This window comes from Onychostoma macrolepis, chromosome 21 (assembly GCF_012432095.1).
Source record: "Onychostoma macrolepis isolate SWU-2019 chromosome 21, ASM1243209v1, whole genome shotgun sequence".
Taxonomy (NCBI): Eukaryota; Metazoa; Chordata; class Actinopteri; order Cypriniformes; family Cyprinidae; genus Onychostoma; species Onychostoma macrolepis.
The window spans coordinates 28,439,363-28,458,016 of NC_081175.1; the positions used below are offsets into that span (position 1 = coordinate 28,439,363).

At 35.4% G+C, this 18,654-nt stretch overlaps 1 protein-coding gene across 6 annotated transcripts in view; it reads right to left on the bottom strand.

Annotated features, from left to right (window-relative positions):
• LOC131529434 (transcription factor 4-like) overlaps positions 1–18,390 on the bottom strand; it is a 177,017-nt gene extending 158,627 nt beyond the window's left edge. The window contains exons 1-4 of one of the 6 annotated variants that reach the window (XM_058759168.1): positions 18,355–18,390; positions 12,831–12,947; positions 12,574–12,612; positions 11,821–11,893 (exon numbers count right to left, since the gene is read on the bottom strand). In XM_058759168.1, the coding sequence (XP_058615151.1) occupies positions 11,821–11,893; positions 12,574–12,612; positions 12,831–12,926 (208 nt within the window). In that variant the 5' untranslated portion in view covers positions 12,927–12,947; positions 18,355–18,390. Of the gene's footprint in view, positions 1–11,820; positions 11,894–12,053; positions 12,296–12,573; positions 12,613–12,830; positions 13,425–18,354 lie in introns of those variants that run through there. The other 5 variants (XM_058759169.1, XM_058759166.1, XM_058759171.1 and 2 more) reach the window with 5 other exon arrangements.
• Positions 18,391–18,654: the final 264 nt, after the last annotated feature.

Consider the following 18,654-nt stretch of genomic DNA (forward strand, 5'->3'; position numbering starts at 1 on the left):
TCCTCTCTGCTCCTCCTCAGCCAATGACCCTGATGGAGGAGAAAGAGGCCAGGAAGCCCCGCCCACCGACCCGCCCACCCGCCGCACGCACTAAATAACAGACCTCGTTTCATTGCTGCGCCCTGAACACCTGCAAAACTTTCAGAAGGAAAAAGAACGAGTGAGTGAGTGAGTGAGTGAGTGAGTGAGTGAGCGAGTGAGAGAGAAATGAGTATGTTTGAACACAGCGGCCAGACAAAAGCCTTTCATGAGAGGGCACTTCTGTGGGAAAAACTCCTCGCAGTGTCCGGTTACATTCCTGTCTGTCTCACCCTCTGTTTCTTTAAACAAGAACACAAGAGTGAATAAAAAAAAATAATAATAATTCTGTCAAGAGCAGGTCCAATTTCAGCCCCAAATCAAAAGGCATTATATTAAATTATATTTTGCTTAGAGAAAATGAAGCATATTGTAAATTGTGACACTGTTTTCATGACAATTAAACACATTTACCCCCCATATACTTATAACTATTATGCATCCAGACATTTTCCTTTTAGTTTTTGTAATTTGTGTTTTTCATAGTTGTGCTTCTCTTAAGATTTTTATTACTGTTTTATATACATATATATATATATATATATATATATATATATATATATATATATATATATATATATATATATATATATGTATATACTGTGTATATCTTTTAATAGAATTGCATATTTTGTACATAGAGTGCATCTAATTAAAGTGCATATTCTTGTGCATAAAGTACATTTTGTGCATTTAAGTGCAATTATTTGTGCATTGAAGTGCATAAAGTGCATAATAGCAAGGCTATATTTAACACAACATAAAGACAATTTAATAATCATCATAGTCATTGTTTGACAAATGACATATCTTTAATAGTAAAGCATTTATACATAAATACAATTTTTGCTGTGTTGTATTTTCTGATGATTTTAATTATGATTTAATATTTTAAAATTCTGTGTCGCAAACTAACGCAAAAGTTAAATGCTCAGATGCATGACAGCAATTAGAATTTAAGGATCGAATGTGCTTAACTGTTATAAATCTAATGTCAAAAATTGTATTTATATAGGTTTTTTTCCACACAAAATATACTTCATATTGTATTAATATTGTTATATCTACTTCATAATATACTTCATATATTTTTCCCCTTTTTAAACTGGTATGAAATATGACCTTGACGTGTTTTTGTACAAGAAATACAATGAAAAACAAATTCAGAACACCATAGTTTGTGTGTAAACTTTGTGTTTCAGAACGTTACTCTGCAGTCAGTCATATATAGGCAAATTCTGTATGACGTTTAAAGCACGTAACCCCAGCGGGTTTGATTCCTGCTCTAGGTGTCACGACACACACGCAAAGTAAACAGCTTCTTAAATACATATTTATTGCATAATTAGGGCTGTAATTGGTTCAAGCTGTAACGAGACGGACGTTAAACCAGCAACTGCAGCAAAAATTAGCACTTGGAAAAACAGTAGCACGTACTGCCCACACCGCGAAAGTGAGAAAAACACACACACACTCACGTCAAACACACATAAACAAACACATAAAACACACGCAAGGGCTTTCTACGATTGCAAATGGCTTCACACACACACAAGCATGCATGCATGCAAACGGCAGCCATAACCAAAGCACTGATGGAATGGAATGTCAATGGCGTCACAGACAGACACACACACACATACACACACGCGCACACACACACACCCACACTGCCAGATGTTCAACTGCCTTTTAGGAAAACCAAGATGAGATTTCCTCTCAACTTACACACACACACACACACACACACACACACAGAGATAATCCGAACACTTCACTTCAACCTGACACTTCCTGAAATTCCAGTCATGCACGACAACATGTGAACAACTGCAGGAATTTCACTGCTAAATCAAGCTTCTTCAGCCTAATAGAAAAGTTTCAACTTAATTAGTTACAGAGCAATTAAGAAAAACACTTATAAAACAGAGGATTGGTCAATACATGCTAAAATACACAGAGCAATACCAGCAGGAGTTCTTTTAGCATTATTGAGATACTATTACAATGTTTATGTGTATTTCAATTCATTTTTTTTCTTCTTCTTCTTTTTTTTAAACACCCAGAAATAAAAATAACAGTAAAATAAATAAATAACACTAAAAACAATAACATAAATATAAAAATATAGAAAATAATAATTGATATGATAAAATCTTGAGACATTGATAAAATAATATAATATTATTTCAACTAATGTACACATACAATAATAATATTAATAATATAATAATATAAATTAAAAGAAAAATCTTGACACATTAGTTTAATGACAGTTTTATGAAATAATAACATTATAATACTATTCTAATATATACAGTATTTATTTATACTACTCTTTTAGTGTTATTTTTATGGTTTACCTAATTATTTATTATTTATTTTTAAATGCAAAAAAATAATATTCATTTGCAAAAATATGTCATATAATATTGTCATAAAATGTATTATGGTTGTATTTTTTTCTTTTTCATTTTGTTGGCTCTGTAATGTTCCAAATATACTGTATATCATGACATGAAACTTTGGATATAAAAAAAATTATACAAAAAAGATACACAGCACTGTAGATACACTTTTGATGATAAAAGTAGCAACTTGTATACAAATACAACATCAATGAAACCAGTTAACACACACACACACACAAACACACACGTGAGACGCGCTAGCATTAGCCTCTGTCACTGCTCAATTATGGCAGCCATTACAGTGGCACATCTTCCAGCAGCACACTTGACAATATCCAAACAAGTCAGCCGTTTTAATTAAAAGTTCTCTGTTTCAGCGTGCTCCTCACCTGCCGTGTTAATTACACACAGTGCTGCTGTTCCTCTGCCTTTATTTTCAGACGTCTAATTACACTTTTTTGAGTCTCTTCACCTTCACTTCTATGAACAGGTGCGACGACAAAACAAGGTGTGCTGTACCCACCCCTCGCGCAAATCACCGCGATTCGTTAAGGACAAGACCACTCGTAAACACACAGGACATGTTACTGGTTAACCCTTCAGCGCTTCTGAGAAATAACAGAGTTCAGAAAAAGCTCCTAAGTTGGTCTTTCAAAACTTATGAGCGTTAAATGAGACATAATTGAGAATCACATTAAGTGCTTTGTCTCAAATGTTTCTCCTAAAAACCTGAATTAAAAATCGTGAAGCTTCGTTAAAGCAAAGAGTTAACCCAATAAAATTGTATTGCACAGAAGGTGCTCTTTTATGGGACTTAATTGAGACATAATTGAGAATCACATTAAGTGCTTTGTCTCAAATGTTTCTCCTAAAAATGTGAACTGAAAATCACAAAGCTTCCTTAAGGCAATGCGTTAACTCAATAACATTTTATTGCTCAGAAGTTTCATAACTTATGAGACTTAAATGAGACATAAATAAGAATCACATTTACTATTTACCTTTTTCTCAGATGTTTCTCCAAAAAAATTCAACGTTGACAATCATGAATGGAAAAAAGAATGGAAAATTTTTATTGCTAAATTTTTATTGCTCTTTTATAACTTACGAGACTTAAATGAGACATAATTGAGAACAACATTAAGTGTTTACATTTTTACTAAACTGAAAATTATGAAGCTTCATTAAGGGAAGAATTAACTGAATAAAATTGTATTTCTGAGAAATTGCTGTTATGACTTAAATGAGACATAATTGAGAATCAATCACTTTAAGTACTTAACTGTGTTTCAGATGTTTCTCCTGCACTAACAATAATGAATCTTCATTAAGGAAAAGAGATAATTCAATCAAATTTGAATGCTCAGAAGTTGCTCTTTTAAAGCTTACGAGCATTCAATGAGACAAAACTGAGAATCACATTAAGTATTTAACTTTGTCTCAGATGTCTCTCCTAAAAACCTGCACTGACAATCATGAAGCTCAGTTATGGCAAAGAGTCAACTCAGAACTAAATGTATTGCTCAGAGGTTGTTTTTGAGACTTCATGTGTTTCTCAGTTATGTCTCATTTCGCTACTAACTTTCTCTCAGATGTTTCCACTACAAAAACCTATACTGAAACTCATGAGGCTTCATTAAGGGAAATTGTTAACTGAATAAAATTGCATTGCTTAGAAGTTGCTCTTTCATAACGTATGAGACATAATTGAGAATCAATCACTTTAAGTACTTAACTATTTCTCAGATGTTTCTCCTAAAGACCTGCACTGACAATCATGAATCTTCATTAAGGACAAGAGATCATTCAATAACATTTTATTGCTCAGAAGTTGCTCTTTTAAAGCTTACGAGCATTCAACGAGACAAAATTGAGAATCACATTAAGTATTTAACTTTGTCTCAGACGTTTCTACTACAAAAACCTGTACTGAAACTCATGAGGCTCCATTATTGGAAATAGCTGACTGAATAAAATTGTACTGATCAGAAGTCGCTCTTTCATAAAGTATGAGACATAATTGAGAAACAAATTAAGCATAAGTAAGTGTCAGATGCACATTAGTGAATGACTTATAAAAAACATCAGATCATTTGATGAGAAATGTTTGAGTTCATATTGAGATCTCCGTTTGAGACACTGAGTGCGTTTACATGCATCCTCTTAATGCGATTATGATGAGATTTTGGCTATATTGTGATTAATCTTTACCTCATGTAAACGCAATACTTCGATCTAAATAATACAATTAAGCTCATAATCGCAGCAAGCATAATCGTATTAACATTTAATCGAAATACATAGGCATGTAAACACCTTAATCGCAGTATTGCCGCTCTGACCAAAGTGCGCATGCGCTTGTGACATGAATAACGTGACACGCACCTGTAATAATACGGAGATTAGAAACGATGGAGGGGAAGAAAGCATCGCATTCTGAGGAAAACACAACAAGCTGCCAGCAGTCTCTGTTCCTTACCCTCATCCAGAAACGGCGAGTAGAACGTGACGGCAGCGTATTCCATCACATTTCTATGGCGCCGAAAAAGCGTGGAATACATAAATAAATTAAAACAGCGACCAACACTGCTCTTTCTGAGTCCATCATTTGTGCTGTCCAGTGGGGTATGTGAATAATGGCAGTAAAAAAAAATTAACCACAATTCTTAGCGAATAATAAGAATAATGGAATTGCATGTAAACGGGAGTACTGTTGAGATTTCTACAGGCGACACACACTCTTAAAAATAAATGCTCCAAAAGGGTGTTTTTGCAGTGATGCCATAGAAGAACCATTTTTGGTTTCCAAAAGAACCTTTCAGTGAACAGTTCTTAAATGAACCATTTTGAAGAACATTTTAAAAATCTAAAGAACTTTTTCTGCATTTGAAAGGTTCCATGGATGTTCAAGGTTCTTCATGGAATGGAGTGCAAGTGAGCTTACCGAGGTCTTTTTTCTCAGGACAAAGTCTCAATTTGTTTTCAGTGCAGTCTAGGAGAAACATTTAAGACATTACAGTGATTGGGTTAACAGTGCGTTTCGACAACGCTTAGGAACCTGTTTGAAAAGGGCAGGGCGATTTTCCAAAGGTTATTGTGAACGAGAGTGTAAGATCAGCACCGTGTGATGGGTGTTTCCCATCAATCGTCATTACCCACAATGCACTTTGGCCCTATTGTTGTTTCATGAGGGTGCTGAATCACTGTTGGTACACTTTCCCAGGCCGTATTTGAAGTCATTCATTACGACTCTGGACGGGCCGGGATCAGAAACGACACAGTCCAGTTCAGGCTGTGCGTCTTTGTGCAATACAAATAAAACAATAACATTCAATTATATGGATCTGAATGGAAGTGAACGGATTGAGGCGGATCGCCGGCCCGCCTTAACCGAACCCGACAGATGGAAAGCGGACTATATTACCCATCACGCACCAGATTAGATCAAACTGGACCCGACTACCTGAACTAAACAAGACTCTAATGGAAAAGCCCTTAGATAAAGCACAACGAGCAGATCTAACCGTAAGTGAAGGTGAAATGCAGCCTCCTTTGCACTCAGGAGACCAGCGCACAAAAACAGGAAGTAGCTCTGCCTGCACTTCCTTACAGACATCAGCGTCTGTCCAAAACAACACGAGCGCTGCTCACTCGGCCTTCAAAATCAGTCTGTTTATCAGCCGCTTGGCATCAACATCCATGTTCATCTGCTTTAATTCTGCTTATATTTTCCTGTTGATGTTTTTTTTTTTTTTTTTTTACTTGTGCAGACGTTATCAGGGTTATTCTGGGAAACTGAAATATCAAACAACATTTCAAAAATAATCAAAATCAGTATTTTTGTCCTGCTTTACAGCATAGAATATACATAAAAAATATCCTTAAAACAAGATGTATGTATTTGAGCAGCAAACTTGTATAAGATAATAAAATTATGTTTTCAGAGAATGTATTTTATGTATGCTAGATTTATAAAACAAGGGAAAAAATTGCCAGTTGCATAAGGAAAAAAAAAAAAACGACTAAATTATAAATACAATAAACAACAAATAGTAAAATACCTTGTTAAATAATACATATTAATAAATAATAAACCTAAATAAAAGATGTTAATAATAAACAATACCAAAAAACAATGAATAGTAAATAAACCTAATTTAAGGAGGTTAAATAACAATAAATAATGAAAATAATAAGCAGTAAATCTAACTTATTTAAGGATATTAAGTAATAACAAATAATAATAATAATAATAACAATGAATAGTAAATCTACTTTATTTAAGGATGGTAAATAATAAATAGTACATTTATCTCAAAAAAGGACGTTTAATAATTAATAACAGTGAAAATAATAAATAGTAGTGCTGTCAAATGATTAATCGCGATCCAAAATAAAAGTTTTTGTTTACATAATATATGTGTGTACTGTGTATATGTATTATGTCTATATAAATACACACACATACAGCATATATTTTGAAAATATTTACATATTCATATAAATTTTATAATGTATGAATTTATTTAATAAAGAAACGTATTACATGCATGTGTGTGTATTTATATATACTTAATAAATATACACAGTACACACATATATTATGTAAACAAAAACTTTTATTTTGGATGCGATTAATCGTTTGACAGCACTAATAAATAGTAAATCTATCTCGTTTAACGGTGTTAAATAATTAAAAAAACACACGTTTATTAAATGTTTACATTTATTAAATATTTATTACTTAAAAACAATTGCAGTAAACCCTATAGTTTTTAAATGGCATTTAAAGTCAAGATGAAAATTGTCATGTGAAAAACGTAAATACAGTAGAGGACTTGACTGGATCACGAAAAAACAAAAAAGAGTGCCAGACTAGAATGGAGGAAGGTGAAAAACAACAGAGGAATTGATGACGTCAGATGGAAAGAAAAGACGGTTCAGAGGCGGAGCAAGTTATTTGATAGTTTGTTCTTCATAATACCATGATGAATCATTCACATTAAGACCAGCAACACAAATTAAGAGAGTAAACAGAGTCCCTTTTTGATGTTGACTTTACACTCGTGACATAAGCGCTAATCAACATGCGGTGAATGTTGCGTCTGCACCCGTCCCAAACAGTTCAAGCACAAATAGGTCTAACAGCCCCTTTTCCAGGTCAAACAAACAGCGTGTGAGAGCCCAGACCGGCCTTATCAAAGCAGCGCAGAGATAAAAAGCAAGAAACATATTCACAAACACACACTCGCAGACATTTAATCACAAAGGAAGTGGGCTACAGGACACAACAATGTCAACAGAGCGAGAATGGTGGGAAACAAACTCTGCTGACGTAACTTTGGAGGACACACAGGACACCACGACTGCTTTTTAGGGGGACGAGATGCAAACAAGTGAAAGACAACAGAAGCTATTGTGCCGCCGTAGGCCCCGTTCTGAGGCCGACTGGGGCCCGTGAAGGGCCGCTCTGTCATGACTGAGATGCTTAGAAATGCACTTTTTATTAAGGGTAACATTCACTTCATTTTTAGGGGTATTTTTACCTTCATGAAGATATTTTTTCATAAAGATCTGACAGCTATGCATGAAATATAAGACAAATTAAATAAAAAATCTGATTAATATTTAAAAAAAATTTTTCAATTTAAAATTTCATTTTCTGTTTTAATATATGTTAAAATAAAATGTATTTCTGTGATGTTACTGTGATCATTACTCCGGTCTTCAGTGTCACATGATCCTTCAGAAATCATTCTAATATACTGATTTGCTGCTGTCATACATTTTTTCCAGGATTCTTTGATGAATAAAAAGTTCAAAAGAACAGCATTTATATAAATATCTTTACTGTCACTTTTGACCAATTGAATGCATCCTTGCTGAATAAAAGTACTACTTTCTTTCTATATTTTAAACCTCACTTAACCCAAACTTTTGAATTTTGGGCAGCACAACTGTTTTCAACATTGATAATAATCAGATATGTTTCTTGAGCAGCAAATCAGCGTATTAGAATGATTTTTTTAAGAATCACGTGACACTGAAGACTGGAGTAATGATGCTGGAAATTCAGCTTTTGAGCACAACAATAAATAGCATTTTAACAGATATTCACACAGAAAAATATTTCAAAATGTTACTGTTTTTCCTGTATTTTTGATCAAATAAATGCAGCCTTGGTGAGCAGAAGAGACTTCTTTAAAAAAAAAAACATTTGACCAGTAGTGTGTAATCTAGAATATTATGAAATATCAATCTCACTATGGGGGCATTTTTTTTTTAATATCTGGGGCATTTTCGGTGTCATTTTTGCCCTGAGCCCTGGTTAAATTTACTTTCAGCAAGAAAAAAAAAAAGTTAAAAAAACAGTGCATTTGGGACAGATGGTATAAAATACAGTCAGAGGCCAAAAAATCAGAGCAGCTGAACAAAAGCAGCAGGAACTGAAGATCCTCTTGATCAAGGATGAACTGATTTCTTATATAAAGTAGAGATGTTCACCTTGTGCATTCATTCATTCTCTGCATTGACATCTGTAAGGTCATCCAGGGACTCAAACGGCACATTCACATGCTGCACAAATAGTGAAGACAGCCGATTCTGCTGTAGTGAACTAAACTCATCAGTGAGACAATGAAAGTGAAGTGAGATTTTCCCCTCAGCGCTGACGTAATGCTGGCATTCTGGCAGCTTTTCTCCGCGAGCTCAGCGTGACGTCTCTAGACGGCTAATAATAAAGCACAAGCATTCTTAGCATAGATGCTACAGTGTTTGGAGGAAATGGTGAACTCAAGTGGCCTAAATGACAAAAGTGCTTCATATTTTCATGTTCATTCAGACTGATTACTGGCACACCGTTAAAATGCATTCACTGTTTATCTGACAGAAACACAGATGAACAGTTCAAATTCAGCACAAGGCATTTTAAGTTTCCTACAAGCAAAGAAACTAAGAAAACGTAATTAAAAAAACTCCTGTAGTGACTTTTATCCTGAACCACCAAAAAAAACTAAAACAATTGTCAATGCCTAAGAAAACTTTGTAAATAAATAAATGCATTTCAATATTTATAATTATTAAAATTTTAAATAAATAAAAATATATTTATGTATTTAAATATTTATATTATTTAAAACTTTAAATAAATATATTTATTTCAATTTATATTTCAATTTTTAAGTTTTCTTATATGAATATGTGCATTATAAATATAAAGTGTTATACATATATAGTAATTAAGAATTTTTAGCACTGTCAAACGATTAATCACATCCAAAATAAAAGTTTTTGTTTACGTAATATGTGTTTGTGTTGTGTATATTTATAATGCATATATAAATACACACACATTCAGTATATATTTTGAAAATATTTACATGACATAATTTATAGTATATATGAATATAATATATAAACATTTTTCTTAAATATATACATGCATGTGTGTATATTTACATATACATAATAAATACACACACACGTAAACTAAAACGTTTATTTTGGATGCGATTCATCGCGATTAATCGTTTGACAGCACTAATAATTTTATATAGATAGTATAAAATATGTGTGTGTCTTCTGAAGTCATATGATGCTGTGTGTGTGAAGTACAGACCCAAATTTAAGTCACAATTCATTAAAAATCAAGAAGCATACAGTGATCACTGATTTTAGTGAGATGCAAAGCTGTCGTAAGACTTCAGGAGATCATATAGACCACTTCTGCATTGTAAGTTTTGTCATTTTAACCTGAAAAGTGTAGTTAAAAAGTGATTTTATAGTTGCTAGAAGGACATTTTTAGGCAACTTTATCTCACACGACTGAAAAAAGATGAGCAGAAATAACCCAAGCAAGTCAGAGGCCTGAAAATCTGACTATTATAAGCCGGCTCATTATTAGCATTAGATAGCAAATTGTAGCAATAATATTGCTATTACAAGCTAAAACGCTCATTAATTCCTAATCTCAGGCACAATTAAAGGGTTTGATATTCCTCTGCATCTCTCCCCCTCGCCGCCTCGGCTCCTTTTCTGCCGTCGTTCTGCTCGCTAAGAGAAAGACAAAGCCACTCTGAGAGGTGCTGGATTGTGGGAGGAGAAATCTTCTTCTCTCTCTTCATCTCTGTGCTTAATGCAATCGCCGGCGTTTGATTGACAAGCATAACCAAAACATAGCGATGCAAATAGCAGCAGGCTTTGCGCCCAGCACTTTTTTCGGCCCGCGTACAAGCGCGTTATCAAAATAACCCCACTTTTCAATGTGGCTTAATAAGCTACGGCTGTTAGCAGAACAAACGTACGCCGCGCCATCCGGGCCTATCCGCCGTTAGCCGAAATCTCAGAGACTGGCACGGGAGACGGGCCACGATACGGGCTCAAAACGGATAAATACTACGCAAATTTAGCAGCGTGCCCACACGTTCCTGTTATTTATTTAATATGCCGTCTCTTTCCCCTCTCTTTTCTCAACGATTCACACTTTTCCCAGCATTTTCCAAGCCAAGTTGCATGGCAACAGAGTAGCTGTAGTTTGCAGACCCCCCTCCATCCTCCTGCCCGACTTTCCAACAGCGCAAAACTGCGACACAATTCAGGCGAAAGCGCAGGAACCGAGGGGCAAAGGAAGGGGGGCGGCATGCAAATGATCGAACCCTAAACAACACTCAAGTCTGAAGAAAACAATAGCAGGCATTGAAAACACGAAGGCCGCGACTAGTGAACGCCGTCTCTGCCCTCCATCTGTGCATTCGGATCACGACTGCAAAGCATTTGAAAACAAATGCATGCTGGAAAAAGCATGCACGGCACCGGTTACTTCCTGAACGCACCTCCAGGGTCAAGGTCATTTTTTTTTTTTTTTTGTGGCTGCAATTATTTATTTATTTGCTGCCGCCGCAGGAAACATTCATCAGAGGAGGAATTAAAATCAGCTCTCGCATGCAACCCAAATGCAAACCACGGTGTAATAAAATGTCACGTTTTATAAAACGCACACTTTAACAATACAAATCTAAGGAAGCCTGCAGGTGCGGCGTCCATATTGCACAAATTATGCATGAGCGTGTTTGTGCAGAAAACAAGCCCAACGCCGTCGTGCGGCATCTCAAACCCAAACATCTGCCACAACAATCAAACTCGCATCACAACGCAAAATTCTCACAGCCTGTGAACTGTGCATGTCACACACACACCTGAAGTTTGCAGGTCACGTTTTCTCCACACACACACACACATGCACTGCATATTTAAACCAAGCTTATAATTACTCAGTGGGCCGTTACACAAAACGACCCGGCAAAAACACAAGGTTGGGTTGCATTCGACATACTTGAGCCAGAGAAATGTCCGCTTCCCAGAGACGTCGGTCCGTTCTTCCCGCTGCTGACAGGAGGGGAAAACATCTACAAAACAACCATGACAACACATTAAAAACTTTCACAACCCACCCTGAATCAAAGAATATAAAACACACACAGGTTAAAAGCATTTCAAACATGCTAATCACAGCATAATGCATTGCTTTAGATCATAAATGCATGCAATTTAATTGGATTAACCTACGTTAAAGTCAAATATGATCCGACTGCAATGTCAAAACCCAGCCAAATTGCACATAATCAGTGTCCTGAGTGCAGAAACTAGCCTGACTGTCACTTGAGCCTCTGTCTGACTGAACAGAGTCGCAGCACACAGACAGCTGGAATATTTTTGGATCTGTGGCTTCATAAAAACACATTTCCTGAGTGAAAACTTCCCAAAAGCATTTCTCACAGGATGCACATTTTGCTCTTTTTTTTTTTTTTTCTTTTTTTTTTACTGAACCAGATGAACCACTAGAATCTACTCTAATCTCACGTTCCTTGTCAAAAAATCATTCTGATGGAATTCCTATCAGAATTTGGAAGAAATCCTAATGGGATCAATCTAGAATTCATAGAATTGCATTAGGAGTGACTCCAAATTATAATGACGAGAAATTCCATTAGTAGCATTTTTTACGGTTCAACACAACATTTATATGAATCTATTAAAGAAGAGGGAAAAAACACAAGAAAAGACTGAATAAAGTGGGATATACTACCATTGATGTGGGGAACATTTTCAAATCGCTGTTTCGCATCTATAAGACAACAGAATTACTAATGCAACATCACATCTATCAATCCACACAAGCTTTTGCAACTTTCTTTCAGATTTCAAATGCAATTTACGCGGCGCAAAAGTCATTTTACAAGACTTCTAATGAATCATTTGCGCTCAGAAACACAATGAAATGTGACAAAACGAAACAAAGTGTGATCATTGACCTCCGGCGTGCAGAAACGCGAAGTGACTTACCGCGCTGAAATCCAGCAAATCGCTCAGTTCTTTATCCGTCCCTAACGCGGCCATTCTCTGATGATGATGATGGTGATGATGATGATGATGATGCATTTTTAGAAATATCACATAAACCTAAAAACATGGAAACAGATCGCAATGAGAAAACACCCGATCAGGAGGAGCGTGTCTGATCTTCAGAAACACACACACACACGCGCGCGCGTACGCACGCACGCACACACACACACACACGGACCCACGGAACGATCGAGCCCCAAAAAATCCACTCTGCGTGAAAAAGACACTGTGGTTCAGAGCAACATTTTGCCACAAGGTGAAGCGGACGCGCAGGTGTCCAGTGGCGCGATCGCGAACAAAGTCTCTCCAAGTGTCCCTCTGGCTTCAACAATCCCAACCGAGACACGCGCTCGCTAACGGAGGGAGAACGTGGATTAAATAAACACGCAGATCAGCCTGTGATGCGTTTCTCTCGGCTCCTGGAGTGTTTTATTGACAGAACGGTGAAGTAGCGTTCCTCCGGATCAGTGTGCGCTTACAGCCATCTACTGCAGGAGCGCTCCGAACAGACACGGCGCGCGAGGAAAAGCACAACTTTGACTGCCACGACCTTATAGTAAACGCTTGCTTCGAGATATACGAGTTTTAGTAATTGTTTCATATTTGTGCGCGCAACATTAAGAACAAATGACAGCTGAAAGAAGCTTAGAGTCAACTTTGGGTCACTTAAGTTTTTTCTGAATAGAGAGGAAGAAAAAAAACGTTTTAAATCTCTTTTGATCTTTACATTAAAAAAATAATAATACAAAGTAAGAAAAAATAAATTAAGGGTAAAATAAAATAAAAAGAGAAATATGTATATTAATAGAGGAAATTATTTTTTATAGTTTTAGTAATTATTTCATATTTGTGCGCGCAACCTGGAGAACAAATGACAGCTGAAAGAAGCTTAGAGTCAACTTTGGCTCACTTCATTTTTTTTTTTTCTGAATAGAGACAAAAACATTTTAAATCTCTTTTGATCTTTACATTTAAAAATAAATAAATACAATAAATAAAGGAAGAAAAAATATATATTAACATAGGAAAATGTTTTAAATCACTTTTTAATCACATTTCGAGATGTTTTAATAAAAAATAAAGAATTAAAGAAAAATACATTTGGGGGGGGGGGAATGGTAAAACGGTCACCTTTGACCTTTCCAGATGTTTACATAAAATACATAAAGAAAAAATTCATCTACTAAAGAAAAAAATTATAAGTAAAAAATGTATATTATTTTTATTATCATCATCATTTTTTTATTATAGAATAGGGCGTTTTTAATCATTTTTTACCTTTAAAAAAAAATTATAAAAATTATTACAATTTAAAAAAAAAAAAAGAGAGAGAAATAAATACATTAAAAAAAACAAAAAACTAAATGAATTAATATGACCCTTAAATGTAAAGGTTCAGCCCTCATGCATATGCACATAACTAATGATATGCAGGTAAAAATTGTCTTCCAACATGATTTTAGCTGTTAGGGAACAAGGCGGCCTCGGCTGATCTTTTCTCCTCAAACACTTCATGCCAACACAAAGCACTGCAGCATTTTCCCAAACACCTGTAGTGCTGCAACAGATTGTTTTGCATAAGAGGAGACGAATGGAGGGTTTTTTCCCAATGAATGTGCAAAGTCACATTGCAGATAAATACATATCAACTCAAAATGTAGTTTATGATACACACAGGTTAACGGAAACACAAAAACTAAATCAGTGATCAGAATCTGTAGCTCACAGTTTAACTGATCAATTCATTTCTTCATCTTTGCGTTAAATGCATCATTATGCTTTCATAACAAGGGTTTAATATGGTTGCATTGGTGGAAGACACACACGGGCCTTATGAAACCCTGCAGAAGCATCTCTTTAAGAGGTCTGATGTGTCACTGGAGTCCATTATTTCACACACCTGCGCTGAAACCCACAGATCACAAACACACACTCATCAGTGTGTTCACTACAGACATGAGGAGAACAACCAGAGCCTCAAGTTCACATCTGACTGACGAGTCCAGTCATGTGCATTGATGCACTGCACTTTCCAGGCCAATCCTGCATCTGTCAAACAGAAATCTGGAGGTTTCAATCATCTTCACAAACATATTTAACAGACTAACTGCACATATCACTTCTAAAGCAATTACCTTGTTATGAAACATTCGTCCAGAAATGTGTTTTAAACCACTGATGCTGTTCAGGTGGGTCAGGAAACGGATCTGTGACTCAAACAGCATCACTTCCTGTTTGAATGCAGCGCCTCCTGGTGGTTTTGCACATTCTGAAGTTGTAGCTAAAGTTGTAGCAAAAGTGACACTGCATATTCATGGCTAGATTTGTTTGTTGTATCACTGATGAATAATATCGAAAACAAAAATCATCCGGTCATTTTTGTGCAGCATGATCTGAACATCATTTGGCCTGAATTTGATGGACTGTACTAAATTTGTAGCAGGAGTGCAGAGGGAAAAGAAAAAAAACATTTGGGTTTGACTCAAAAAATAGTGATTGAAAAGCTAATCTTGGGAAACAGCACCAAAAAAATCATGACAATTCATCCATGGCCATTACTGGAACAAAAGCAACGTTCTCTAGTTGCATTCATTCAAAAAAGCTATATATGTTGACTTAATAAAATAAAAATCTATATAAAAATAAATGAATAACTATATATATATGAATATATATAAGAATATTTTATTATATTATAGCAGTTATAGTATAGTCTAAATTTCATAGGCCCTTAAATGTATAAAATTGAGTTGTTGTTGTTTTTTTCACACTTTGAGTGACTGAAAAAAGAACTATGATTAAAAAGTTAATAGCAGAAAATCATTAAAATGTATCATATTGTTGTGCCAAAGAGTTTTAGAGGCTTCCGTTGACATTTATTTTAAAAAGCTATATATTTTTGATTAATAAAATACAAATATATAAAAATAAATATTATATAGAAATCCATATACATGTAAGAATATTTCATTTTATTATAGTAGATGTTTTACCAGAGTCTAATTTTATAGACTCTTATAGTATGAAATGTACTTTCCCCCCCAGTTGTTTCATACTGAACAAACAAACACACAGATGCACGGTTTAAAAGTTAATAGAACAGCACAAAAATCTTATGGCACCAAAGTGTTTTAGATCCCAAAATTGGCCACAGGATTTTCCCAAACCAGGTAGTGAGGGTTAGGCTGGTTAGTTGTTTTAACAATTAAAACCTACTGTTAGATGTTATAACTGTATATCCTTCTCTACTGACATTCAATTGAAAAAAAAAAAAAATGAAAAAAAGATACGTTTTGCCTTAATAAAATATAAATATACATACAACAAATATATTACTATATAAAAATATAAATAAATATGTAAGAATATTTTATCACATTATAGTAGATTTATAATTTTTTTAGGCTATTAAAAGTATGAAACTTACTCTTTATTGTTTCATTATCATAGGGCCAAATACATCCTTCTTCACTGACACTCGATTTTAAAAAGATAAATATTTTAACTTAAAAAAATATAAATATGCATAAAATATATTATTACATAAAAACAAATTCATTACATTATAGTTCTAGGTTCTTAAAGCATGGATTTGATCTTTTTCCTCAGTTGTTCAGAAGCATGTGAACTACAATATTCAGAGCAGGTTATCCTGTAGCATTAATAACCAAACCGTAAGAACAGTATGGTCTGAAGCATGAGCAGAGCCACAGGGAAGAGCAGCGCAGCCTTCACATGTGATCCAAAGCAGCGGGCTGCAGCTGTGGAAACAAAGAGCCGTGTGGAAACCAATTGTGAAACTTCACAAAGATTCCTCCCCGATCATGCAAAAATACCACAGTAATCAATACCGGCATCGGTCTGGAGTTACGAGAACTCAGAGGGTTCTGTATGTAAATTCAACTCAGAGGTGTTCATCGATTTCTGTCAGCTCAGTGCACTCAAACACAAAACAGACCAAGTGTGTTTAAGTCTGTTGCATGATAAATGCAAAGAGTTATAAGCATATAATCATGAACAGTGAGGATAGCAACGCTTTCCCATCTCTTCTGTTACTGACAACAAAAAGGCAGTCACAATCAAGCAGTATTTTGGTATAAATTCTCCAAATAATGACTTAAAGGAATAGTTCACCCAAAAATGAATATTAGCAGAAAATTTCCTCACCCTCGGGTCATCCAAGATTAGGATGAGTTTGATTCTTCATCAGATTTGGAGAAATGTGTCACTGCATCACTGTCTGAGCAATGGATTCTCTGCAGTGAATGGGTGCCGTCAGAATGAGAGTCCAAACAGCTGATAAAAACATCACAATAATCCACACCACTCCAGTCCATCAGTTAACATCTTGAGTAGACAAAAGCTGAAACAAATCCATCATCAAGACGTTTTTAACTAAAATCTGAGTCCATAATTCATAATAACTCTTCCTCCAGTGAAAAAGTGGTCAGGTCTGAATCAGGAGAGAAATCTGCACAGATCAAGCCAAAACGGTCCAAAACAGCTCTAAACAAATATCTGTGTGTATTGTGATGTGAGAGACGACAGGAAGAAGCGTTATGATGGATTATGGACTCATATTTTGGCCAAAAGTGACAGTTTGAAAGTAAAATGTCTTAATGATTGATTTGTTTCTACCAAACACGCAGCTTTTTTCTTCTCAAGACGGCACCCATTCACTGCAGAGCAAGTGATGAAACACTACATTTTTCCAAATCTGACGAAGAAACAAACTCATCCTAATCTTGGCAAATGTAATTTCTGGGTGAACTCTCTCTTTAAATTGGAGTCTGTTCCTCAAATAAAGCATCATGTGAGTTCAGAACTGCTTTTATGGTGTCTATACCTTTTTTTTCCGTAAGACATGAAGGTGAATGAATACTGGTTTTGCTTGAACCGTCCCTTTAAGCAAAACAAATAAAGCAAGTTCCTCCTGAGGAGATTAATGCACAAGTCTCTTTCTGAAGCACACAATGCTAAAACATCTTAATTCTGACACAATGAGGATGCACACTAAGCCTTTAAGCCCGCGACTCGCGATGTCTGGAGACGCGCGGAGATACAAGGAAAAGCAGATTTGAGATGTCCTTTATTATCTGCGCTTGTTCAGGAGCAGATCTACATGTGATGTTGATGTGTAACGTGAAGGTCTCTCGTGTTCGAGGGGTTAAAGCTCAGACAGTGAACGCTGATCCGCGGCCGCAGATTTAATCAAGGATCAAATGGATCTCCTCCTCGGCCGGGTCTATCTGGGTCAGTGGAATTACCACGGAAAGCGTTTGGATATCATACCGCAATTAGTGATTAGATGGGAAAGGACTGAAAACACACGTCAGAGATCTCTGTGAAGCATTAGCGGTCACATGATGGACAGAAACATTCTGAGCTCCATGCGTTCGGCAGAGATGATCTTCAGAAGACTCTAGTGAGAAATGCGTGAGTTCATATTGAGATCTCTTACTTGGGATTGCAGGTTTTGATGTGTTGGAAGATCTGAGCTCAGTCTGAGAGTCTCTTCTGAAACACAAAACACATGTGAGATTATTGTGAGGTTTTATTCTAAGGAGAAAAACAAAGTCTCAGTTTGCTGTACATTTAAACAATTTCATTCCATTTTAGGAGAAAAAATAAAACAAACAACTTAATTTTATAGTTTTATATAATATATACATTTTTATAATATATAGTATATACTGTATATAAATAATATATATATATATATATATAGTGCTGTCAAACGAATAGCATCCAAAATAAGTTA